A 26937-nucleotide genomic window follows, 5' to 3' on the forward strand; every position below is an offset into this window, starting at 1 on the left:
ATAAATATAAATAAATTTAATTGATTGTTGATTTTAAGTATAATAAATTTATATTATATATGTATGAAGCCTTAATTGATGATATACACAAAGTTTACTGTAAATGCAATTAAGTAAAATAAATATTTTTACTTAACTGTATTGGTTGTTCCAATAAAAAGATCTTTAATCAGTAATAACAATTTATTAAATATTTAATAATAATTTACAATTTAGTACAAATATTCAATTATGAATTACAAGTAAACAAAAAGTAATCATTTTATAACTTAAAATTGTATAATTCAATCATTTTCAGACTGTAGAATTACATTAAACCACTTGTAAAAGACAATTATTATATATCTGGATAAATTCATTGTAAAATTCCATTATTACAAATTGCCTGGTATTTTATTCATAGAATAAAAGCATAAGGACTTATTTATTAATGTGACAGTTTTCAAATTAGGCAGTAAATAAAAAGTATTAATCAACTGAAACTGTGTACAAATTGAGTCACATACATATGCAAATATACAAATATTCAACATCTTTACAGTATTCTTATATATATATATATATATATATATATATATATATATAAAAATTATAAACTGGAAGTTATGAATCTTATTATTGCTTTTTTATTCAGAGACATTTAATAAAATTTTGACCGGTGAACCAGTGTAAGTATCAAATATTTACTACAAACAGCAAACTAGGGTACATTGAAATATTTTATGACAATATAGGTTGATTATGAATAAATATCTGGAATAGAAACCATATGTCTGAGCAAATTTTTCATACAACTGTTATGATTATGTATGTAATGTAGTATTTCAGTCATTTCAAAATCATCAGATTGTTGTTCAGGAACTTTTAATGGCATTTAATATTAACACTAAAAACAGTCTCTTTACCACAACTCAACTTGCTTGCTTAGTATGAAAGCTTCGTCTAGTCTGTAATTTTTTATCTTTGGCAGTCTTGTACTCTCGGCGGCAGGGGCTATTTCTAAGATCGAGAATTGTATTTATTTTCTCCACAATTTCTTTGCCTGTTTCTTGGTCGCATTCAAAATCGTGGCATTTATATGTCGTGTTTGGATGGAAGAAATTGGAATTACCTGTAATGTTTAAACTATGATTATAAAGAGGAGAGGTTCTCTGAAAGACTTTTTCTCATAAGTCACAAAAAAAATCAGAATTGATTGTTTAATATACATATAATAAAATTATTGACAATGGTGGTGCTTTGCAAGTCTACAGATTGTATTGAATATGGAATATAAAAGTTTTTACAAGAGTCATTAAGCTTTTTAAAATTTTATCTTCCTACATTGATAGGCATTCAAGCCAACATTTAAGTTCTCTTCTCTCAGAAGCAGATAAATTTTTATAGCCCCACTTACAAATTGTGAACCCTCATTGTTTGTCATGCTAACATAGTTCCCCTCAAGTCATCCATCAACCCTTAAGGGTCTACTAGGACCACTGAACTAATGAGAGTACCAACAAAAATAAGTTAAAAAAAATCTTTTTTTAAATTGGCGTTTATTTAATGGTAATATTTGTTTGTATTTTAACTTAAAAAGTTGATCACTTTACCTGTTGTGCAGTCATTAAGAGAAGAAGTGTGAATAGGTGAATAAACAATTCTAAATGTAGTCTTATTAGCCTTTGTCTCTAATATTTGACACCATGCTACTGAGTCTATGCTGTGCAGGAAATATTTTGATCTTGACTGGAAATAAAAAAGATTTATTTTATAAACCAAATGTTATTCATTCATAAACTGCATGTAACAAATTATTTTAGACAATTTATAATTATTTTTCATTTCTTACCCAAAAAGGATGTTTGTGTATGACAACAGGTTCCACTTCAATCCTGTCCAATGATATGACTAATTGTACCAAAATGTTAGTTCTTACTTTTCTTAACAAATGCACTTTATAGGCTTTACACTGAGGAGCTTCAGTTGCAATTATATGTGACTGAATTTTATCTAAATTTGAACTTCCCGCTTTCCTTTCTGCAATATTAATTATTATTATTAATAGTTCACCTCTTTATGAAAATACTATAGATAATATTCAGCTTTATTAATAAGCTTTATAAAAAAACATTCTTAAAATTCATTTGGCATTAATTTTTCTTTAACCAGGGTTAAGTATACCTTCATTAACAGCTCTAATAGCATTTCGAACAGCCTCTGATGTTGAGCTACCTCCTGTGTTATGTCTAGATGTGTTATGATGACTCTGTCCTGATTCTGTAGCTTTTGGAAAGACATGAAAAGCTCCGCTAAAAACAGAGCAGTCTGGAATTGAATCTGTAGCTCTATCAATAATAATCTTGGTTTTTAGGTCAATGAGGCCAAGACAGGTAAAACCAAATTTGGAACACGGCTCATTAGCATCCAAGCAGGGGAATGCCAAGTCAACCTCTCCATCATCCTCTGCTATACAAAGTCCATAGTCATGCACAGAACCAAGTGTAATCTCTGGGTGTTCAATACTGAAAACAGTTACAATAAATTTAAGTATTAACTTAAAGTTACATTAAGGTATGTAAAATATACAGCAAAATTTTTAAGGTCAATATTAAGCCATAATACCTGTATTTATAGCATGTAAAACCAATCAAATCTTTAATTTTGGCACTGGCAATAACACACACAACTATCGGGTAGTTCTGATGCTTCTCTGGTAGCATTGTCATAAATATTTTAAATGACTTAATTGGCAACCCTAGTTGTGCTGTTCCATCAAATTTTGCATACTCCAGATATTGACGATGAGGAAGATCAGGGCAATGCTCCAACTGCTCAGCTAAAAGTGACTTCTGCTTTTCTAACTTTTTAACTTCCATTTTGGCAAAGGTTTCAGACATTTGATCAGCTGTAAGTTTAGTGGGTGCGTCTTCCCACTTTATAACTTTGATTTTTGCTGCTTTCTTTAACGCCTGTTCTTTTTTATCGAGCCATAGTGTTGTGTTTGATCTTTGCCTATAAGTTAAAATTTATACATGGTTAACTAATAACACTATGTGAAGATGGAGACCATTAGCACAAGTAAGTCATTTATAATTATATTAATAGTTTATTTAGTTACAGATTGTATGAAATTTACAATAAATTGTGACTTTATTATTGCTAATGTTTTCAATAAAAAAAATTACAAATATTAAGATATTTTTGAAAAATTTATATTGCTGTTAGGGCAACAAAATGATAAAAATCTACCTGTGTGGTAAAAAGTCTTCATGGCGTATATAACTGCCACATATTAGGTCATCTTCTTCACTATCTTCCATATCAGGATAAGCATCAAACTGTGTCACAAGTTCATTGAAATCGTTAGTGTCAGAGCTCGACTCTTTAATTTTACTAGTACTGGGCTGTTGTAGAACACCCTCTTTGAATTTTTTCTTTTCCTCCATGGCTTTATTTTGGAATATTTTCGAAAAATCTTCACCTGCCATCACAATATCACATAGACCTGTGTCATCAGTCGCAATGAAAGCATCTCTAATATTTTTTAAAAGCCAGACTTTGTTATCGTATGTAGCCATGGTCAAAACTTATTTATTTAAACTAAGATTAATTTAATCTCGTTTTATATTCACGAGTCCTGGTTTGCGGCTCAAAATTAAACACATGTCAAAATTATCCCCAAACAAAATATTATTATGTCTCATCTGTGAAGGATGAATGGTTAGTTGGTAACAGATTATAGATTTTATTTATTACTATGACAATGATGTTTAAACAAAATTGTTTACATTTGAAAGCTACTAATATTTAATAAGTTTTAGTTTTTAAAGTTTTCAATTAAAAAAAATAACATTTGACAATGAATTTTGCTATTTACGCGAGTTTCCTTTTCGTACTCAATCCGAAATTTTACTGTTGATAAATAATATGTGTAAAGATAAAATGGCTATCTATATCGATCCGAACGCGTTATCTTGCTCTTATGTTAAATATTTCTGTTTCAAATAAACAGAAATATTTAACATAGGGATTGGGATCTTTAACCATTATTTCGTTGTTGTCGCTGCGTTTCTTATTTAACCTATGATTTGGTGTGTTTCTACGACAACGATTAACTTTGTCCGATGAATATGGAATAGATGTCAGTGTCATTTGGTGGCTCATTTGACGTTGGGATTTTTTAATTTTGGGAAAACATTCAATACAAATTGTTGAAATAGAATTGACCTTTATAACATTCAATATTGGCAATAGATATATGCGTAATAAATAAAAAAACTGAAGACTTTGTAACGGAGTTTAATCTCTAAGACATAACAGTAACATTGTTATTGAAATATTCGCGGACCGAAATTATTTGGTTTGTTATCCAATTTTAAAAAAAAAATGTTATATGCGTATAATAAATGTATTCATAGAAATATCGCCAGTAATTGATGTATTAAAAAGTACAAGGTTCGGACGCACCTATTTCTATAGTTTTAAAAAAAAACACAGATTTTGTATGCTACTTTATTTAAAAATAAATGTAAACATTGAGAAAAATAATAAAGAAAACAACCTTAAGTTAAAATTTAAACAATACTGTAATTGCCCTTTGCTAACATACACCGTCTTAAGTCCTGCATGCAGTCATAATAAGATTTATATGGTGGTGAAAGGGTAGCATCATATAACTTTAACATTTCAACGAACTTCTTTATAGCATCACCATATTTCCCTTCTTCCATTGCTGCCTTGCCGAGTTTGTACATCATATCAGTATCCTGTAACAAGTTATATTTATTTATATGAAGGGTGTTGTATTCACACTGATTGAATGTTGGTGTAAAAGCTTCTAAACTTTCAAAACTTTTACACCTACTTTAAATTATCTGGTGTAAAATGATTACTCTGAAATATGTTACATTAATTAATTTATTTATGTGAACGTGAAAAGTATAAATTCTAGCATTATGAAGCCTGCAAGGATAGACAGCAAACAAAAATAAATTTTAATAACTACTAATGAATTTAATCCCATACATATTTACTTTATATGCAATCTTTATTGCAATAATACCCTTTATTGATCAATCTTGCTGTAACTATTAGATTGTCAACAAGCAACCATGGTGATGGCAATAAAAATATGTTTAGTTTTGAGAGTGCTCTGTATAGATATTAATTACGAAATGATTTAATGTTACAGCAGATATTTAATTTGGCGCTAATATAATTTTTATAAAAATTAATTCTCAGATGCAGAGTAACTATCTATAATGGCGGATGAGGATGAAGGTAATAATTTTTGAAAATGTATCTTGTTTTAAACAATTTTCAACAATATTTGTCTTTTCAATATAATATGTCAAATACCTTTTCAATATAAATAAAAAACATTCAAAGCTTCTAATCTAGATACTTTTAATGAATCCATGTGTTCAAGCATTTTTGTGTTAGTTACACCATTTATAACTCAAGAATAGGTTCACCAATTTTTAAGATATATGTTTTTGTATTGTCTTTGTCAGGAACAAGATAAGAAGTAAGTAAAAACTGGTAATGATCTATTAAAAAATATAAAGACAAGTGGGCCATGTTAAAAATTGGACCAAACAATTTCGTAAAAATTTAGTTATCTGAGTACAATAAAGGAATAAGTAGATATACTCATTAATTTACTGCTAGGTGCAACGAAATTCGCCAGGTCAACTAGTGTCTTATAATAAGTGATTGTAAATAAGTCAGTATAGTGAGTGAAGGAGCTGTAAAAACCAGAAAGACTAACAGAATCTAACATCAATTGAATATAGTAGAATATTATTAATGGCCCTATCACATTTAATACTCCTTTTGCTCCTGAGATCTCAAACAAAGTGTTTGGTAATCAATGTACTAGTCGACATATGCCTGAGGGTTTATGTCATGAATAAATAGGTGCCAAGTGTAAGTAGTTGTTATAAGAATTATATCCTAGCTATTTTTAAACAATAAAGCCTATAAAAATATTTGACATTTAAAAATTGTACATAAATGGTAATTTTATTAATTTCAGTGGTAGAAGATGCTGAAGAGGCTGCAGTTGAAGGTGTTGAAAGTGGAACAGACTTAAGTCCAATAGAGACAGAAAAACTTCTGGAACCGGCAAAATATGAAGTGAGACCAGGGCTTGGTGAGAGGTGTGATTAAATTTCTATTTTTGTAGTTTAAATCTTTACTTGTGATATGATTTAAAAATTAACTACATGTATTATATATGCGCTAGTATACTACATACAGTAATTACTTTAATCATATCATTGAAATGATACTGGAATTGAATAAGTAGTCAGTAATCAATATACAATTGAGCAGATGTCTCAGAAGAGCGCACACTCAGCTTGTCACAGAGCACTCAACTTTTTTGCTTATAGCCTTGGGACTCAAAGTATCTGTGTCTCTTCTATATATTTTTTTATATATTTTTTTTTGAAGTTCACATCATATGTTTTTTCCTATTCATTTACAGCTTGGTAAACTTATAGCTAATTATGTTAGGAATGGAAACCAAAATATGTGTTAAAGAGCCTATAACAAATTTTCTCTCAATGTCAATTTCAGATTCCAGGCTCAGAATGTGCGCGATATTATAAATATTACAATGAAGGAACAATTAATGGGTCGGCAGTATCGTGCAGACCAAGCACCTAAATGGGCCAAAAGTATAGCAAACGCAGTACGTCAGAGAGTGCAAGAACTTGACATGAAAAGGTATGTTGAGTTACTTGGAATACATTCAAAAGTTCATTTCATTAAAATCGGTTTTGCTTTGGGTGACAATCCGGAGTGGTTCTAGCATCGGAATTGGTTTCTACAACCAAGCGACAATGCGCTTATTTTGCGTCAGAAAATTGTCCGCTAAGCGACTAGGTACAAAGATTTCACAAGGGGACTTAGGCTTGGTTTGTCACTAAAAATTATATTCAGATTCTGATGAAACTATAATTGCTCTGGCAGATGAAACAGCATTTAACTTCGACAAAATAAAAAAAATCTTTTCTTATTTTATAGAGTGGTCATTGGTATAATTCTGATCTTACCACTTTTTTTTACTAAGAACCTCCTTTTCATTTTCTATTTCCATCAAAATGCATGCATTGAGGGCTTTTAACTTTGTCTAATCAGATAAAGTAATTTGATAGACAGGCAGTTATATTTTTTATGTTCTAGGTACAAGATATTAGCTCAATCAACAATTATTGAAATGAAGGGAGCTGGTGTGAAGTGTGGACAGAGGTGCATCTGGGATCCTGAGACGGACAATTATGTTGATGACTTATACCGAAATGACACCATGTTCTGCTATACTGTTGTCTACGGAGTTTATATGTACTAGTTATACATTGTGTGATAGGTATTTTGTAAATTAATATTAGTTGATAATTAATAAAGTGCACTTAAATATTTTGAGTATTTAGTTATTTGTGTGTCTTGTATCAAGTTTTTGGTGAACGACTTAAGATTTTTCACTTATTATAATTAAAAAAATGAAGCATAAATTTTTTCATTATCATTCATATTCGAATTATTATTCACTTTAAATTTTAGGCGAAGTGTTACAGCAATATATGTATGATATACTTATAAAGGTCTTAGACTGATAGTATGGAGTATCGATGATCGCCACAGACTAGGGGACAAAAAATTTCTTTGCAAAGCAATGTATTATTTTACCTATATAATAAAATATTTACAAAAATAGTGTAAAAATACTTTAATGCAAAAGAAAAAATAACTCGTTCATGCCTGAGACATTTGCAAAAAATTCTGAGATTTTTAAAGAAAAACTAGGTTTTTGTATGATACTTGCAGCATTAAATAGGATATAAAACTAGTTAATCGAAAGTTTTTTTAAATAAAATTATTAGATCTGAGATGTTGTGTATCAATACTCCATCATAAGTCTTAGTTCCCAAATAATATTTTTTACTGGCTTACACTCCTCTTCAAATTACACATGTAGAGTCCGCGGTTTGTGTAGGTAGGGTACAGAGGGTTAGACAAAAACCTCTGTTAGCGTAGGTCAAGGGCTTTCTGGGAATCTCGGTCCGGACCGCTACTTACTACAATTTCATTCCACACAGAAGGACAAGCCTCTGTTTGAAGTGGCCTCCACTAAATCTTATTACTACCAGCGTTCTTGGCTACCCACTATTTAATTTAATTATTTTTTAATTTATATGTCATCTGTAATATCATAAATATAAACCCAAGAGATTTTCTTATGTCATTCTTATGTTATGTGTCATCTGTGATATTAAAAATTGTGACACTCTTAATTACTTTAAAAATCCTAAGAAAATATTTATAATTCTTTCCGCAACTGTAGATTGTCTCACCTGTAGTGACTTTAGCCCCTTTAAGATGTTAGTGTATTGTTCGCATAAACCACATTTCAACATAAACTCTTGGCAATCGTACGGCACAGGTACAACGTTCGAACAAGGATTGTCCGAATCACATCTGTGAAAAAAATAAATAGGGTAAAAACTAGATATAGCTTGCACATAATAATTCTTTTTTTACACAATGAAATTATTATACACAGCAGTCTAGGACTCAGACTTAATTTTTTTAAGAAAACTTTCTTTACAATAAACTTTAACATACATTTCCAATTAGCCTATATAAAGTTATAACTGAAATGTATCTTATAATTTTTTGTATTGGAATGCGAAAGGCAAATAACTTTTGGTAGTACAAATAAAAATAAAAAAAAAGTCTATTGGTATAGGCATGAAGGTTGACGAAGAAACGATAGCTTAACTAATAAGAGATGAAAATACGAGACCTAAATTCATAAAACTGTGTAGAAAAATTGTGAAAGATATAATGGAACGAAATAAGACTCGAGAAAAAATGTAAAACCAAATAAAAAATTAATTGTAAACAAAATAATAACTGTAAAACAAAATTTTGTAACATAAAAAAAATTGTAAAACTAAGGAATTAGGTGACGGAAGAAAGAAATCGGTAAAGAAGGAAATGGAATGAAAGGGTAAGACAGACGAAATGTAGAAATTAAGAAATAGAATGAAAGAACTTAAGATGAATGGATGTAGGGTGCGGAAAAAAAGATGCGTAAAAAATTATTAAACAAAAAGAAATGACCCTGTCCTTCCACAAGATAGGGGAACGAGAGACACCTGATAACGGAGGCCATTCAAACAAATAAAAAAAGTCTATAGGTCTGTAGTCCTAATTAAAAGAAATGTAAAATATATGTAAAAAACGCTCAGGCTTAAATGAAAAACAACAAAAATGAACAAATGTAATGCTTTAAACGTTTGTCTTCAAGGACAGGGCTTGACAAACACAACAAACAAAAAAATTAAATTATTATTTATGAACACTTACTTAAATCTCATGTAATTTTCAGTCATTTCCTCGTACAATGGCCAGTTGTCTTGACACGGTACACAGGAGCAGTCGAACCAGTACTGTTCTTTAAGGATCGCTTGTCGCTTTTCTTTAGGTACTGTTGTAAAAATAGGCCCGTAGTTCTCGGCCACTTCTTCGCCTTTTTTAATGTTCTTGACTGCTCTTACAACAATGTACGGTCCACAAAAATATCTGTAGGAAATAAAATAAATCAAGTAATTTATAATTATCGTGATTAACCCTATCTAATAAAAATGATCAATACTTACCTTACTACACTAGGATCACAAGAATGATTGAACAAAGCAAGAGTAGGAAAAACGGCACCGGCCAAGAACACTGACTTTCCATTATGCTTAATAACATTCTTTCCCACTTTTGGTTTCGGACATTGTAACTCAAAAACTTCGTGAGCATTAAATTGAAGAACTTGGAGGTTCTTCAATAGGAAACCTCCAATTAACTCAACGTCATCTTTATATTGATCATTTATAGCCATTGATTTAAGTTCATCTATCTCAATCGGTTTCTCTTTCGGCTTTCCATCGAAATAACCACTGATTTCTATTAATTTAAGTAGAAATATCGCAATTTGAGTTCTGTGCAGAAAATCTTGCTTAGTCCTCTTATCTTCGTGGGCCACGAGATGGTATATGTTTCTATAATCGCTTGTTTTGTAGACTCCTGTAGGTTTTTCTTCAATTTTTGCGTTTATCTCAGTGAAATACTCCTTTGTGGTCTGTGTAATCATTCGTAGAGCTATGTGACAAGTGATTGAACAACCAGATTTCCACAGAAGCGGCAAAAAATGGCACTCGTAGCGGTGGTAAGTTTTTTGAGCGACATCTGAACATTTCTCGCTGCAGAAGATTACGTTGGGGCATTTTGGACATGGAAGCGGAATGAAGCATCTGTAAATTAAAACACCGAAGAATCAATTGGCTTATCTATTTATTTATGTTCTAAAACATGTCTGTTGGACGGTGATTATTATTTGATGATTTCATACAACAGTCAACATATCGTTATATTTGGTTGCGTATATGTACGGAATGATGAGAAATAGAGGTAAAGGCTTTAAAGAAGAGAATGTATAGTTAAATTGGTGTAGATTAATCTATGTTACACCCTATCCAAAAATCAATAATTTAAGAGAATAGTAAACAAAGTAATGTTAAGCATTTTTTAAAATTCTGATTACGTCAAATTAAAATTATTGTTTACTATGTGTCCTTGTAGACTTTGTATTGCCAGAAGATATTGTCCTGTCGTATTCCAATAGAAAAAATAAATTAATGTAACAAAGTGATTACTTTATACAGGGTGATTGGAAAAAAATGTAAAAGGTTTTTTGTTAACAAATGAGCAACACTATCCAAAAGAAAGAATAAATTAATGTAAAATATTTTAATGTGAACACTATACAGGGCGATTGGAAATAGGTGTAAAGTTTTTAGGCATTTTTCTGACAAATGAGCTTTAACATTTATAATTAATTATATCCTGTAGATTTCAAACCAGAAAACATTTAAAGTAGTAAATAATATATTTACTTACTTCGTAAAACAGTGTTGACAGTGAGTCTTAGAGTATTCTCCTAATAAAACTCCACTGAAAGGTTTCTCTATTAGTAAAGATTCTCCGGCTTGTATATCTCTCGTGGCAGTCGCATATCTCCCTTTTACTTCATCATAGTCTATTTGAATCGCTTCAGAGGCGGCTGGGTATTGAGGATTATTCTTTGCTGGTAGCTTTGGTTTCGGAGGTGTTTTCCTCAAAGGTTCTGGGTCTTTTGGGTTACCAGCTAACGATAGTCCTTTGTTTAAAATTTCCAACATCAATTTGGCATCTGTACGTATTTTTTGCCTTCGTTCTTTGTTTAAATTGTTTGCTTCATCTAGTGCGGTTATGGTGTCTCTGTGAATATATTTAATTTTATTCAGGTATAAATAATTTTCTGTGGTAACAAATTACAATAACTTACTGGAAAGCAGTAATGGCTTCTTGATTTCTTTTCACAACGAGCAGCGTCCTGGCTCTTCGTTCGCATACTTTATATCTTAAATGTCGTGGATATCCCAGCGATAGACAGCGGTTAATATCCGACAATGTTTCTTCATGCTGCTCTAGATGACTGAGGGCAGCTGAACGATTTGCGTAAAGAATCGAAAGTTCTTCTGCTGTTATTAAATTTGTATGGTTATTTTTTTATTAATCATTTTTGTATATTAAAGCATGTTTATTAGTTAGAGGTGTAATACTTTCAAAGTGGTGAATGTACAGCTCATTTGTAAGCAAAACTAATTTTGATATGCAATAATTCGAATTTTGACAACGTTCTTTCTAACAATATTATCATTACGTTATTTAAAATTTTTAAACTATTGATATTCGGATAAGGTGTACCATATATTAATTGACTGCAAACGAGCTATACTTTTATCTTCTCAAAGCTTTTATAGCCATAATCAACCATCCTGTAGAGGACGTTATGGCTTAATTTTTTTAATCATTCAGAATTAATATTAATAAGAGTTATAATTTTTGATAAAAGATAGTACAAGAAACTACTAAGGTTAATGTTCTAACAATTTCACTTTCTGTCGCTAAACTAGCGGATGAAACATGTAATTAAAACCGATTTAGAAAACCGGAAACATGATTGATTGGATGTTGTAAGTGATAATTATAAAGTATGTAGTTTCTAATATAGTCGCCAAATCATGTGATCAAAAACATTAGAAAACTTTCAAGTGAAAATTTACAACAAGTACATCCTTAATCTAATGTTAAAATGTAAATAATTTACCATGTATTATTTCTTAAGGTTGTGCTAAGAAAATTGTGCCATTATAAAATTCTAATATTAATTATCTTCTTGTGGCATCTTTTATAGTGGAATGCAGAATGGACGGTTTATTACGGACGAGAGACCTCTAACTAGTTAATAAACTTCTGATTATTATGCGAATAGATGCGTAGTCTTTTTAATGTTTTAAAAACAGTAGGTTAAAATACCTGGAAATTTATATAAAGTATGTAAATATATGTTTACTACAATAATACTTACTTTCTTTTTGTGGGAGTGAAATTATGCTTTGGCTGTAACATTGTAATGCCTGCGCCCAATCCCCTTTTTGGACTGCTTGATTTCCTTTATCCTTTAACTGGCGCGCTTTTTCCAAGTCCTTTTTCACGAACAACTCACCGCCTGCTTGATTTTCAGCGATATCAGAATACAAATTGTAAGACTTTATAGCTGATAAGCTATTTAAATATGAAACCCGTTTTGAATTAGATTCCAAATTGGCGAAATTATTTCTCGTCACATTGTCCAGATTTTTATTTATTGCATCGTGAAATTTCTTGAAAAATATCGCGTTTTCAGTCATATCTACTTATTTTTATATATTTTTTTTGTAATAATAATCTATTAACACTCTTAAAAATTAAACATTTAAGAAAATAATTTAAGGTTATTAACAGCGGGTTCGAGAAAGCCGGCTCTCTGACGACGTAGATTGTTCAGTATATCTATTTTTAAAATTGGACCACGATCCGTTCATCGCTTCTCTCGGCTCACAGCTCTACTTTTGTACTATATTTTACTACACCAAAATGTAATGATATTGTTTCATGCATGAGTTAGGAAACTAAACAGTATAAATTTTTATTCAATTTTAATTACATAACATATCAGTTAAAATTATTGATTATATTTATTTTTTACTATTTCCCTAAGTAAGAACTTTTATTTTGTTTTACTTGAAGTGTTACTTCTTAATGTGCTGTTAAAATCCTCCGTTGCTGTATGATAAAGATGCTAAGTATGTTTGTCATAAGTTTATATATAAAGACAAAGTTATATGTGTTATTGAGTAATATCTATCATATAAATATCTACATTGTTAAGGCATATCTGTAATGAATTTATCAATATGCTCTTTTGAAAGGCGGTGATAGTAAAACCAATATCTGTCATAGTGACCAAATATTATTTATGGTGTAATATACATGCGTAATAAAGTCTAGAATTTGTCCATAAAATTCCATACGTTATTAATTTGGAAACAATTTGTGTTACCATCCTAATATTTTATGTTTGATCATCGCGAACAAAACTGTTTGCAAACTGATTTTCAATTTCCTATTAATTTAATTTGCATTCTCTGTTTGGTTTTCTCAGCAACATGCTGTCGATTTAATTATAATAAAAATATTTCACGTTTTAAGTTTTATGACAAACACTCCAATACACGAATTAGAAGTGGATATTTAATATTTTATAGACAATACTCTCTTTACGCTTCTAAGGTTAAATGTTTATAATCAAGCGAAGCTGGTACTACGTTACTGATATCCACTATTAAACAATAATAAACTATATATTTTTTTGTTATTAATGAATATATTATTATGGTTGTCTCATTATTTCAGCAATACAATGTTTACTGTTGGATGTAGGCTTTTCCCCATAGATTTCTAAGTGAACCGGAGGGTATTACTACAACCTCAAAAAGATCGTCTGTCCGTCCTAAGCTGTACTTGCCCGTCCGCGGTCACCACACAGGAACTTTAAGGCCACTGTCACTTTAACTTGGTTATCCAGTGAGGTAACGTGAAATGTATGGTTTTAAGAGTAATTGTCTAGTCAGCATAGCTTTTAATAATTTAATCAATAACGCCTTACGACAAACATAAGGCAATGATACTTACAGAACATTTTCAGTTTATACAGTTAATAACAAAAGGACTAATATATAGCTACTTCCACTATGTAGCAGTAATCGTGCAATAAATTGCACCGCCCGCCAGCCCGCTGATAAATGCGTATGCGGCAAACAATGCGAATTACACAACTACCACCGTTAAATCACTCAGCACGTGTTTCACCACTTCACGGGGCATCTTCAGGAGTAATGTTACACCGATTAGTGCTAAACACCTATTTATCAGCGAACTGGCGGGTGTTGCATCTTGCACGATTACTGCTACATAGCGGAAGTAGCTATATATTGGTCCTTTTCGTACTTAGGATGAACTTCCGCAAAGTAACGCCTGAATCCATTAGATATATAGTTAATACTCCAATTTTACTTTGGAAAAAAACAGAAACAAAAACTTTAAGGTTGCATTTTATGCTCTCAAAATTATCGCATTTATTAAAACCATGTTGTAATTGTAAACAACCAACAAAAAAGAGATCGTAATTCAAATCATCTATTACGCACCATCTGTTGGTAATATCATCAGGTTGTCTATACAAAAAATAAGCTGCGAATATAATACAACTGTTTACTAAATATAGCATATTATAAAAGGAGTAAGCCTGAGCTAGTTGTTCAGGTTTTTTATTATTCATAGTCGCCATACACTTCTACTTTAATTACAAGTTTTTTTTTATTATTTATTAACTTTAGCTGTTATATTAACTTTGTTTGGATCTTATTTTAAATGTTATAATCATGGGTGCCATCTATTATTTTTAGCATGATGGTATAGCTTGAAAGTTTTATTATTTTTTTGTTTCACTTGTTCATGTCTACTTAATTTACTTCTAATTGAAGTATCCCTTTCTGTCTTACCTTTATATTTTATACAATAATTACTTATCTATTTATGTTATTTTATTTCTATACTTATTCAGGTTATTTTAATGCTGTTTATTAATGACTAATTTTTTGGCCTTAGAAAAATTTTCTTTACCAGTTTGTATGTAGTATTCGTTTGAGGATCATAATATCGTAATGTAACTACTCGAGAAGAGTTCCCTCAAGATAATTACCGAGTTCAATTAATATCAGGTCTAGATCTAGACGTTTCCATCATCACCATTTTAGGTGTGAGACGTCTATCTTTCCAATTGGACCGTTTGGCAGCGGTTTGGTCTTCCGGAGGTCTATCTTGTAGGTGATCCTACGTTGCATTTGCCGTGATCTCCATTCTACCTTAAGGCCCTAGCGGACATATCCTCTGTGCGCTATCTTGCTAGCCCGCTGTTACTTAGTTAATTTGCCAATTCACTTTATTACTTTAGTTAGTCTACTAGTCTTGCCATTCCTGATTCCTTCTGGTTTAGAAACCGCGAGCATAACCCATGGCTCGTCGAGCGGCTATGAACTTGCTAGACCTAGAGTTAGCGACCACGCTTCATCGACGTAAATCTTCAGCGCTCTGCGTTATGCGAAGTTATGAATGCCAACGAATAAAGACACCAGTAGATGTAAAAATAAGTTATAATCAGTTATTCAGTAGATGAATTAAATTCACAAAGAGGCAAGTAAAAGTAGAAACTGTATTCAAAGATAAATAAATGTGCATCGAGTGTTCACGACTAACCGTGTTACAGCTGCTTGTAGCGAAACAAGTCACGCGCGTATCCCATTGACCAAGATTGAAATATTCCTGCGTCGTGCTCAGATAAAAGAGTTGGCGAAATGTAATGTATATTTTTTTATCTTATTCTCACGTATAAAAGAGTCTATATTACAGATTATTTACAGAAATTCTTTGCGAGTATTACCTTTATTCACATTATTTATTATATTTTCAAATGGTCTATAATTGTATTACATATTGTTTAGTAGAATTTATATAAAAGTAAAAAAAATAACACAAAAAGGTTTACTTCCACTTTTATCATGTTTAAATAGAGTGGATAACTATGTGTGGAAAATTTTATTTATAAAGATTATACATTAATAATCTAGTCTGTTTAATTAGTATGAAAGGTGTGAGAAAGTTAGTGTAATTCAAGTTGCACTTGCAGCCTGAGAGAGCGCGATCCAGATTTCTAATATAACCTGTTATTGATGACACTTGAGCATGTACTAATCTAGACACGTTCATCGATAGTTTTGCGATGACATTTCCAATACCTTTCAGACAGTAAAATTTACTGGCAGACACAGCACTGATAAAGTAAATATATACAAACGTTATATAAATAATATATGTTACTCTATGAATTTTTATATGTAATTCGTAATTTATGTTATTAATAACAGATTATTTAAGGTTTACACATTTATAATTGTTACTTGAATCGGAAAAGGCTTCGCAGTTTTTTTTTAAATACATCCATAATTATTTAAAAAATCATCAATATTTAAAATACAACTTTATCTACACATAACAAGCGATAACTCCACGTAGTATACTGTGAAGACATCGAGAAACTTAAAGAAATTACGAATCTTATTTTGATCAGAACAATTCCCTACCTCATGTCCGTTTAACGTCTAATTTGCCTTATAGAAAACGACGATGAGATCCAATGAAGCACGCAGACACGCACGCAGGTTCCTGAGTAGGTACCTAACCTACTGAAGGTTAGGTACCTACTTAGGAACCACTCTGACCCGAAAAAGACATGGGTATTATGTCATTTATATGTGATAATTAATAGGAATAATAATACGAATAATTATATTATCATATAATAATTTGTATAATTATTCATACTAAAACAATGACCGTTGACAATGTGAATGTTATTTTTGAAACCGGATTGAATTGAAGATTTAATTAACAGTACTAACGCTAATAATGAGATTATTAAACAATAGCTGTTTTTATTAATATAATGGAATTGGTGTTTGTCTTCCATCTTACCTAATGGAAAGTGTAGATAAGGACGAAGGTAGTACACGCCCATCCAAAAGAAACCTGTTCACTCTATTCTTGAAAGCTTTGATTTAGAATGTAATATTATACCAATTTACTTCATTATTTCTTTTGGAAAATACATTAAATTAATTATTATATTACAAATATAAATAACGTTTCAGAGAACTTCTCACGGGTACTGTTTTACAAGATGTACAAAGAGAATTTCTAGAACCAACCTACTGCATGCGTCAAATTCAAAAATCGATCAGAATTTTAGCCGCGTATTAAAAAATTCACCAAATTTAAAAGAATTATCAAGGGAAGTACAATAATTGTATTTAATTTTGAATACCAACAACAACTTTCATATGTTGCACTTTTATTTATTTGTTGTATATGTAATTTCCGCATTTTAATACTTTTTGAATACGTATTTATTTCAGCTAACGAAACAATACATTTTTTTTAAAAAAAAAGGTTCGAACTATCTGTTAGGAGCTTGGCCGTCCCTGTTCTAGAATGATCCACAACCAAAAAACTTGTCTCACTTAAATGCACCGCTTCAAGATCAATCGCTTAAATAACATCTGTTATGTTTTTAACGGGTAATAGATAGGGGTTAAGACATAATGGAAAAAAGTTTCAAATACTTTATAATATTTTAAAATTTACTACCTATCATTTGCATCACGAGTACTGACTTTAATTAAATAAAAAGAAACATTTAATGAAGCTTATGCTATAATATAAAGCTGAATTTCCAACATTTATTTAAAAAGTTAATTTATTAAAAATTAAAACAGAATTTAACCTGTGTTTACTTAATAATATATTTTAAATAATAATGTTGCTATCAAATAAATTTGATATTTTATTTCAAATCCAGTTCAAGTGCCTGTAATAAATTTCTTATTTTTTTATTAATGGAATCACGACCTTATGATAAGACGTGCTATCCGTCTACGGTACAGATAATAAAATTACATATGCGCGCCAAAAAAATGGAGCGAATTTTTTTTTAAATTGCAGACATCATACCTAATTCACGCTTAAATATTTACTAATATTGCATAGAGAACATTATAGTAGCTTATTTAGTTTTATAATAAAATGTCAATAGAAAATTTTATTGTAGCTCTTTCAATGTTTGTGGTTTTCCTAGTGTAAAGACATGCTTTTGCGAGGAATACACAGATAGCGAGCACGACCTTGTCGAATTTCTCGGTATTAGAGTTGGTTCTGTTCATAACAATGACTGTTTTCACGAGAATGACATTACAGAGGTATTTTAAATTAAAATATTTATATAAATCATGAGTAATTGAAAAATTTTGTTATGAAAGAAAACTTTTAATAGACTGCAAAACTTTTTTAATACTCTGGGCTTCATTAACAAGTTGTCATTTACTTAATGAGCCACGGAGAGAAATATGCTGAAGATTATATGACGAGATCCAATCAGAAATGAATTTGTAGACTAATGAACGTAATCAACATAGTCTAGCGGATTGGCTAGTGATAGTGGGCAGGCCACAAAATACGCTGAATAGGTGGTCACTGGGGCTTTAAGATTCTGGAGTAAATACTACGGATCAGCAAGTGTAGTCTAGGACATCTGCCCATAAGGTATCTAGCTCGTCAAGGTCCGCGAAAGATGCTAGATAGTCCTAAGGCTGAAACGATAAAGATATCGATGATAGTATAATAATAATGAGATAGAAAAGACTAACCAGCGGAACAGTACAAACGAAACTTGGGACCAATAGTTTATATTTTAAAGAATACACAATGGGAAACACACACAAACATATATATATTATTTATCAACGGAGAAATAACGATTTGAAAAAAATATTTACTCATTTAGATTATTTTAGTGTTATAGCTATTCATCAGTACCCGTTGACGGTTTCGGAGGAGGCTACAAAAAGCCCTCCGCATACTTCTGCAGGCCTTTTCAGTGAATTTGAGACTGAACGGCTGCACGAATGTGATAGTTTCACTGTGGCGCGAGTTGGTTTGCGCGAATTTCGAAAAAAATATTATAAAGGGTGGTAATTTCAGTCGTAGTTCCAAAATTATCGAGGTTCAAGACAAGAACCGTTAAATCTACGGCAGCAAAGCGTTTGTTATTTTGATAACAGACTTCAAAAGGAAATTTAGGGGTTTTGGCCTGTATGTTTCAAAAAGAGGCTGTGTAGAGCGAGAGAGAGAGAGAGAAAGAGAAAGAGAGAGAAAGAGAGAGAGCAAACATCGGAGCATCGGAAAGGCGTTGGTGTTCGATTAGAGATGATCCGCCGCACTTATCTAGACGTCACAGTGGAGCGCGATGCGAACACGCGACGATAGCGGGTGGAATCTCAGCTCTACCCAAAGATGTTGAGAAACTAGGCCACCGCTGTTGGAATTACATTAGTATGCGGGGAATCATCCTTGATGTTGCCAAGAAACCTCTGTGAATTGAAGAGGGTGGCCCTATGGAATGCAACTTCTGTTTACTAGAGTAGTTCGTTATCAGCAGTTTCCTTTTCTTCAAGGGATGTTGTACGCAGAGGATGAACATCTAAAATAAACAGAATTTTTTTAAAAAACATCATGACTAGTTAAGAGTTCTTTCATCAAATGCAGTTAGGGTCGCAACATTTGGAGCAACGACTCGTAGTTTTCACAAAAGCGTCAAAAAAATTGGTAGGTTAGGACCGGCAGAAGTTGAGTTTTTTTTGTCCTTTGCCAGTATTTAGGATTGCCAGTATTCTTTGATAAACACATAGTATAATTATTGAAAATAATAGGCATTTTATTTCCAGTCCCATCCTGACACAGTTTGTACCCGCGAGAAGAAAAGAGTATTTGCTCTCACGATGGCTTAACTATTTTAATGTCGCTATTTTGTCGTAAAAAAGACATTAAAGCATTTATAATAATACGAATAACATTTCCTAGTTCTTAATAGAAAAGACTGAGCAATCGCACATCCATAGAAGGTGTCCAGGAATACATTAGAGTCAACACGATGACTTTAGCAGAGTTTTTTTCCATTCGCTGACATCACTTTGTTATTACGTTGTTAAGTAATACGGAGAAGCGCCGTCGGTTAAGACAATGCTTTGTAGTTTTATCCGTTGGTAAGATGTGATCACAACAGCTGTCTTCCGTACATGGCTTATTAAATTTGTTAATTGTTGGTCTCTTGTAATTACGTACATTGTTGATGAAACAAAAAATTGGGAACATTTTTGTATAACATCGCAGTGTGTATTAGTCATACTATTTTTCTATTTATTCTGTCCAAAAATTCAAATAATACCTAATAACAAACGTCAAAATAGCTTGAGTTTGTCTTAGTGGTATCTAAGTCTTTGCCGTTACAAATATTTTACAATTAATATCGTCTAAGGATTGAGTCAGAAGTCAAAATAATTTTTAGCCAATGAAAAATTTTTCATAGCAGATAGAGATAAACTGTAAAATGTCGTTACGAAGTAACTCTTTGATATAAAGCTTTTATCGAATTTATTACACTGTAAGGGTTCATGTTTACAGACATATTTTTGAACAAGGCCATTCAGGTGTTTATATAAGTTCTATAATAATCTTCTACAGTTTTTACTGTTAAGCTTATAGTTATAGGCAATGTAGAAGGTAAAAGGGCAAGAGGACAGTCACCTTCTCACCGAACTGAAGCAGTTACAACAGCTTGCAGCACCGCCGTGACATCCTTATGCCTTGAAAAAAAGGTTATTTTATATTATCAGTTTGAAGACATCTAATTAAATCGGACGAACTTTTGTGGTAAACAAATATACTTTATTTGTAGAAAAAATATTTAGACGTATAGACTAATACATATTTCATTTAACTTTTGTAGGACAGTGAAGGTAAGATCAACCTTTTCAAAGAAATTGCCAAAAAATATTACAGCGTGGTAGGAGCAATAGGGGTTTTTTTCCAATTTAGGTTTAGCACAGGACTAACAGAGTCATAATCGATGAACTGAAGATGGGTAAGAAATCAAAATTTTCAAACATGTTCCTACGGAGGATCTTCAAGTTCTTCGGATATGTCGCCCTAAAATGAACGATGGCGATAAACAGAACAATCACACTACTCATTGTTACCGGCAACGGCGATAGTAGGATACCAAAGGCGTAGTCCTTTGTACTAGCGACTAAACCTCTTGGGTTCTGAGGACACTTCGAGGAGAACTGGAATAGATGGAGAAACAACGTGAGCAATCAATCGTAAGTGAAGATCACTGTATGATTGAGTTCATAACACTTAGCCTTCGGAAAACGACGCAAGTAGGAGATTGTAAGTAGAAAAGATCATAGAAATAAAGAAAGATAAACGTTTAAGTAGTATAATAAAACGAATACAATAACTATAATATAGTGCATGGTAAATGATAATAATAAAGATACTTAAAATTTAAAACATAACATCAAATAAATCATATTAAAGCCGAAATGTGTGGAAGTTGGTTTGTTATTTTACAATATTTACATGGTTTATATTACAATGTGTACATCAAAAATTGCTAAATTTCATTTAAAAAGAGCAACTAGAAGGCATATGTCCAGTTATGTGTATAATACGATTGAAATGATAATGATGTCAAAATTGCAACTTAATCACTATTCTACCAATGTATTTGGTGTGTAGTGTGATTTTATTTCGATTGTTTGAGTATAAAGGCTAACTTGGATCAGCTTGTTCGGAGTGATTAATAACGAAAATACACTTCTCGAGAGAGAATCTCGAAAAATCTTTACTAAAAACGTTCATCGAAACTTGCAGACCAGTCAAGTAATTAAGTGATTAATGTAATAAAATCATTACTAGTTTCAGTTTTTATTGCTTTTATTTATCGTGCACCTTTGCAAAGGTATTATTAAGCGACATTTAAAATGTTATCCTTGCTGTAATCGAATTATTACATTTCAAGCTAAATCGCAATAATCTGCGCGTATTTCATCTCCGTGCCATTTATGGTATTAGTCACTATGTTATGCAATAATTTGTATATAAACTTTGGTGTTTGAATACGTTATGTTTAATTTTTCATTAAAGCATAAACGCCGTTTTAAAATAAATGACATTGATTTTATAAATGAGCAGTGATAGCCTAGCAGTAGAGGACTTGCGATCGTAGGTCATGGATTCGACTCCCGGGAAACAATCTTATATAATTCACACCTTGTGCATTAATTGTACAAGATTGCCTCTGCACACAAATAATTTTCCAGAGGTTGGGTAGCAGAGTACTGTAATATCACACTGTGATCGCTAGCCCGCCTGTCAAGTGTCCAATAGACGCCCAAAGCACTAGCCTCTCCTTGAGGCTAGTGCTTTGGGCGTCTATTGGTTGAAACGACGACGATATAAATTTTTGTTAAATAGTAAGAACATTATATAAAAAATAACTTAAAAAATGTGCAAATGCTTTTAACTATCAAGTGTATAGTAATTAAAAAAAGCATATCTTACACAGAATAAAAATGAATCACACAGTTACTTGGTATTAAGATCAGCAATTATATTACGTAACTCGAGATATCTATTAGTAATCCGTTTTGTTTATTACATAAAGATTTATATTTTTAAATTAAAATTAGTATCTTCAATTCACTTCTAGATGCACATTTTACATTTCACGCAGTACAATATTTAATATGAAGTTTATTTTTATGTTCATAAGTCGTGAATAAATTATGTTACCGAATTGTCGTTTTTTATATATATTTCTTTTATTCATTATTATAAATCTCATTACTCAAGCTTTCCAACAATAACATTTTATGCTGCAATGTTACTGTTATCATATGATTGACGTATAATGTATTCAATAAAAAAATAAATTTTATTCAATTCGAAGTAGTCAGGAATAGCAATAATCATTAATGACTAACCACTTATCGTCGTACATCCGGTATGCTAGTATAAGAAAGTAATATTCTATTATATTTAAAACAGGTTTTCAAATAAAAATACTGTTATATATTAAATTTTGATTCGTAAAAATTGAAAAAAAATTTTTGTTATTTAATATAGTTAAAAACAAAAGAGATAAATTATAAATTAGCAGTTGAATGCACAAGCAAGAATAACTGCTGAGTTTTAGCCAGCAAGAAAGTTAGCCGAAAAGCTGTAGTAATGTGTAGTTTCTGCATGCACAAATATTTATATTTGCTGTCTAAATATTTACAATCAACTATTGGGATTTCCATTTGCGTTTGTTTCGGAACCGTTACGGTTTCTTTGCAATGATCAAATACCTAAGCAGCAATCTGAGACGCAGTAAATGGACATAATTATAGACCGCGCCAAGGAAGCAGTAAAAAGTTATGTTCTTTTTTCTTCACGTTATTTTATCAATTGCGAACAAATTATTGTAAATATTTTAACAGTCTTCTATTTAAATTTGAATTTGGAATAAGAACAGTACTTTTAAACATAAATTTTAAATCTCAGAATCAGTTATTCTTGCTATATTTCTGCTGCTCTTATAAACTTCTTCTTTGAAGGCTCTAATTCACCTCGCAGTCCTTATGTGAACTGATGCCTTTAGAATTTTAGCTATATGCTGGAATTTTTATATATATAAGATGTAAAATAATTCTATTACAGCGTGAAGGATTTTTAGTGTTAAAGCTCGGGAATAAATTGCTATACTACGTTATTAGGGGTATTGTAAAAGTGGTTTTATAAAAGCCGTATAAGTTTGTTGTGAGCTAATCTCAGAACCTTTTTGAAACCTTCTTAGCTTTAAGTTAATGGATGCCATGACCGGGGAGCTTAATCTGGTTCCAGTTTGTTTGAAATTGGTTTCTTCTGCTCCTCATGACGTACACAAGAGTTCATTATAAATCACCCTTCTTTTTCTATCCAGATAGACGCCCACAGCAAGGCATACCCTTTTCCCAAAGATCGCTAAAATGACAGGACTTGCGCTGCCCGCATCCAGCGAATTCCCGCCACCTTAACTATGTCGTCGTGTACCTTGTGGGGCGTGTAACCACTCTGCGTTTACCGTCTCGTGGTTGCCAATAGAGAATCTTTCGGCTCCAACAACCATCGGATGCACGAGCGATGTGCCCCGCCCACTCCCACTTCAGAGGAATAACTCTCCGAGCTATGTTGGTAATCTTAGTTCTTCTTCGGATCTCCTAATTTATGATTGAATCTTGCATCGATCTTATCACTTTAGTGGATAATAACTCTAGTAGCCACGTAAGTTTAACATGTTCCACTCACCGTTGTAGTGGTATTAACGATTGCTGCATAATTACCATTATACCTTAATAATTTACTTCACAAAACCGCTTTATTTATAAAAAGAATAGAAGAAAAAAATATATTTAAATAACTATTATAAATATTTTTGTTGGTTTCTTTGGGAACTTATGTGGTCTTTACATTTAAATAATAAATAATTAACTAATATTAATATCTGTTTTCCTTTTTATAGTTTATTAACGTGTGAAATTTCTTTATATTAAGAAGCTACAATAATACCTGCAATACTTTGAAATATTTCAATAATAAAACTTTGTAGTCGTGGTCATTTCAACTGTAAAATGTTGATTTAAGACGTAAGTTTTACAATGGGGTTGGTTGGGAGCATCTTCCGACGATTTTGTTAGGGAAAACCATTATAAACAAAAATTAAATGCGGCAGTGTAATTAATTATCTATATCTTGGCAATATTAGTAAATATTTTTTCTTTCAGACGTGCTAGCTTTATATGATTACTATATGAAAATAATGCAGAGGAATATACGATCTTCGATTATGAACTAGTCTTTAGCTCTAGGCTACAATTGTTCTTCATGAAGTTGTTTCAACCAACAATTACTTACTCAGTCGAACCAGACTTACAGATGAATTATGCAATAGTATCTCCATGTACGACAGTTACAGATTAAATTAATTTAATTGTAAAGCCCCAGTATAATAAGATCAGCCAATACAATGTGTTTATGCTAGTCAGATAAAATCAATTCACCGGTCACAGTCACGACTTCGAGAAAATTCTGCTCGTAGTCGGTGGCAATTGTTAAGCATCTCGGATTTGCAATGATAAACATACGTCCCGAACATCAGCGACGGGTTTTTATAATATGACGCGGTTTGAATAATTCCTCACACGGTTCCATTGATTATTTATGATCGTGTTGTCACCTAAAGGGCCCCTTTGTATGTTTGTAACTACACAATAATTTCTATCTATACTGTAAATTGTTATTTGTTATGACTCTGCAAAAAAAATTAAAGATATATGTATTTCGGTTTCCGCTCTGCATTAAAAAAAGACTTAAATATTATAAATTCAACAAAAAAGCTTATTCTATTTTACTGAAAGCAGCTTTTAACCAAATCTTTATAGTGGAGATGTATGAGGGACAAAATAATATCCTTAAAAATATGGTAGCGACGTCTACTATACTGGACATATTTCTATTCTCCAAAACATTGAAACGTGTGCTAATAGAACGTATTGTTCTATGGGAAATAAATACAAAACCTAAAGCAAATATGTCAACAAAATAACTAGGAATAAATTCATAGTGCATTTACTTGCGGTGATGGTGGAATCGAGAAGTATAACAGCTAAATTTCTCTATAAACTATTAAATAAAAAGGAATTTGGTGCGGTTAAAGTGAATGCACATGCATTGTAATAAGGCATTAAAACTGCTCCGCAGGTCATCAGCCCTGAGAACCGTATCTAGTCTCTCTTCCTACAACGCGGTTGATTTGGCATCCGCAAGGAGTGATGACTCGTACGTCTTTAATACTACTATTTTTAGATCACTTTTTACAACTAAATCGGATATAAACTAGATACGGTACGTATATAATGTTTATAAAAATGCAGCGCAAACGGTGAAGACAATGTTATATTGTGCAAAAGAATAAAAATATTCCTTTATATACTAATATTTTTTACTTATAGTATATATATATATATATATATATATATATATAAATATATAATTTAGTTCATACATTGTTAAAGGAATAGAATATAATATAAAACTAAATGACTATGCGTTGTACATTCAATTTAAATAAACGTATTTAATTATGACCATGTTTGTCGTGTTTCTAATAAAACAAAGCATCATCACAACTACGTTGAAATTTTGTGGCCTTGTTGTTTGTTATAATATACATATTGATTATAGGTTTATTTTAAAGGAGGTGAATGTTCATTTTTGTCAATTAATGTATTGATTTTTGGATGGTATATACATATACAAAAATCAATAATTTTGGGTTTTAAAAAATACGTGATGATAGTAAGGAAAATCCTCCGTGAACTCAGTACCGATGAAGCTGTAAAAGCCTTAGGGCTAACAGCATTAACATCTTCAGATACATACAATACACAAGAAAAAGCGTTTTCAAAATTCAAATTAGTATGTATAAAAATTAATTATAGTTTACTATCCCTATAGATCTTGTGTTTTCAAAAATTATTGGCCTAACGCATTCTAATAGAAAAATAAATAATGTAACGTAATTCAAATCATCACAATATACAACAAATATAAGTAGTATATAAGTAAATCAACTAGTATTTTGTTGACAAATGAACTATGCATTATCTATACATTCTATTATTACACCTATAACCAATCACCCTGTATTTTTGAAACGTAACATGCTAAGCGGTTATCAACAGATAAGTTCGTTCCTTTGTTATCGTTACTAATTTCATTACCGTGGTCTTAAGACCGGAACATCGTAAAAATTTTATCACAACTACTGGACGGGAGCTATATGCGCCTGGTTGCAGCCTTTTACCTATAAGATTTGTCACTAATATTGAATCAATAACAATTTATTAAATGTCTCTGTATAGCCAAATAATCCACCAAACTGGCTAAATTCGGATTTTTTTATTGTCCCTGTGATTTCGGTTATTAGGTACATCG

The 26937-nt window shown here is 31.4% G+C and overlaps 3 protein-coding genes across 5 annotated transcripts; 1 reads left to right on the forward strand and 2 right to left on the reverse strand.

Annotated features, from left to right (window-relative positions):
- Nucleotides 1-605: 605 nt before the first annotated feature.
- On the reverse strand, nucleotides 606-3664 carry Sin1 (SAPK-interacting protein 1). The gene is made up of 6 exons (XM_068772555.1): nucleotides 3232-3664; nucleotides 2605-2994; nucleotides 2164-2504; nucleotides 1832-2019; nucleotides 1593-1728; nucleotides 606-1111 (listed from the first exon to the last, which is right to left on the reverse strand). Exons 1-6 carry the CDS (start codon nucleotides 3558-3560, stop codon nucleotides 912-914), a joined length of 1584 nt encoding a protein of 527 aa, XP_068628656.1. The 5' UTR covers nucleotides 3561-3664; the 3' UTR covers nucleotides 606-911.
- Nucleotides 3665-4105: 441 nt separating this feature from the next.
- On the forward strand, nucleotides 4106-7403 carry LOC137929440 (dynein light chain Tctex-type protein 2B-like). Of its 3 annotated transcripts, none has more exons than XM_068772389.1 (5): nucleotides 4106-4170; nucleotides 5223-5262; nucleotides 6020-6143; nucleotides 6565-6714; nucleotides 7174-7403. In XM_068772389.1, exons 2-5 carry the CDS (start codon nucleotides 5244-5246, stop codon nucleotides 7337-7339), a joined length of 459 nt encoding a protein of 152 aa, XP_068628490.1. In that variant the 5' UTR covers nucleotides 4106-4170; nucleotides 5223-5243; the 3' UTR covers nucleotides 7340-7403. The 3 variants fall into 3 exon arrangements, with proteins under 3 accessions (XP_068628490.1, XP_068628491.1, XP_068628492.1); XM_068772390.1 differs by lacking the exon at nucleotides 4106-4170 and adding an exon at nucleotides 4180-4342 and having other exon boundaries at nucleotides 5224-5262; XM_068772391.1 differs by lacking the exon at nucleotides 4106-4170 and adding an exon at nucleotides 4370-4437 and having other exon boundaries at nucleotides 5224-5262.
- LOC137929439 (SET and MYND domain-containing protein 4-like) lies at nucleotides 4487-12889 on the reverse strand. The gene is made up of 7 exons (XM_068772388.1): nucleotides 12455-12889; nucleotides 11369-11564; nucleotides 10942-11301; nucleotides 9654-10295; nucleotides 9361-9576; nucleotides 8343-8466; nucleotides 4487-4748 (listed from the first exon to the last, which is right to left on the reverse strand). The coding sequence occupies exons 1-7, from the start codon at nucleotides 12774-12776 to the stop codon at nucleotides 4557-4559; spliced, it is 2052 nt and encodes a 683-aa protein (XP_068628489.1). The 5' UTR covers nucleotides 12777-12889; the 3' UTR covers nucleotides 4487-4556.
- Between the last annotated feature and the right edge of the window lie 14048 nt (nucleotides 12890-26937).

This window comes from Battus philenor, unplaced genomic scaffold (assembly GCF_028537555.1).
Source record: "Battus philenor isolate CCGP_79_NKW_IND1 unplaced genomic scaffold, ilBatPhil1.0.hap1 SCAF_5, whole genome shotgun sequence".
In the NCBI taxonomy this organism is placed as follows: domain Eukaryota; kingdom Metazoa; phylum Arthropoda; class Insecta; order Lepidoptera; family Papilionidae; genus Battus; species Battus philenor.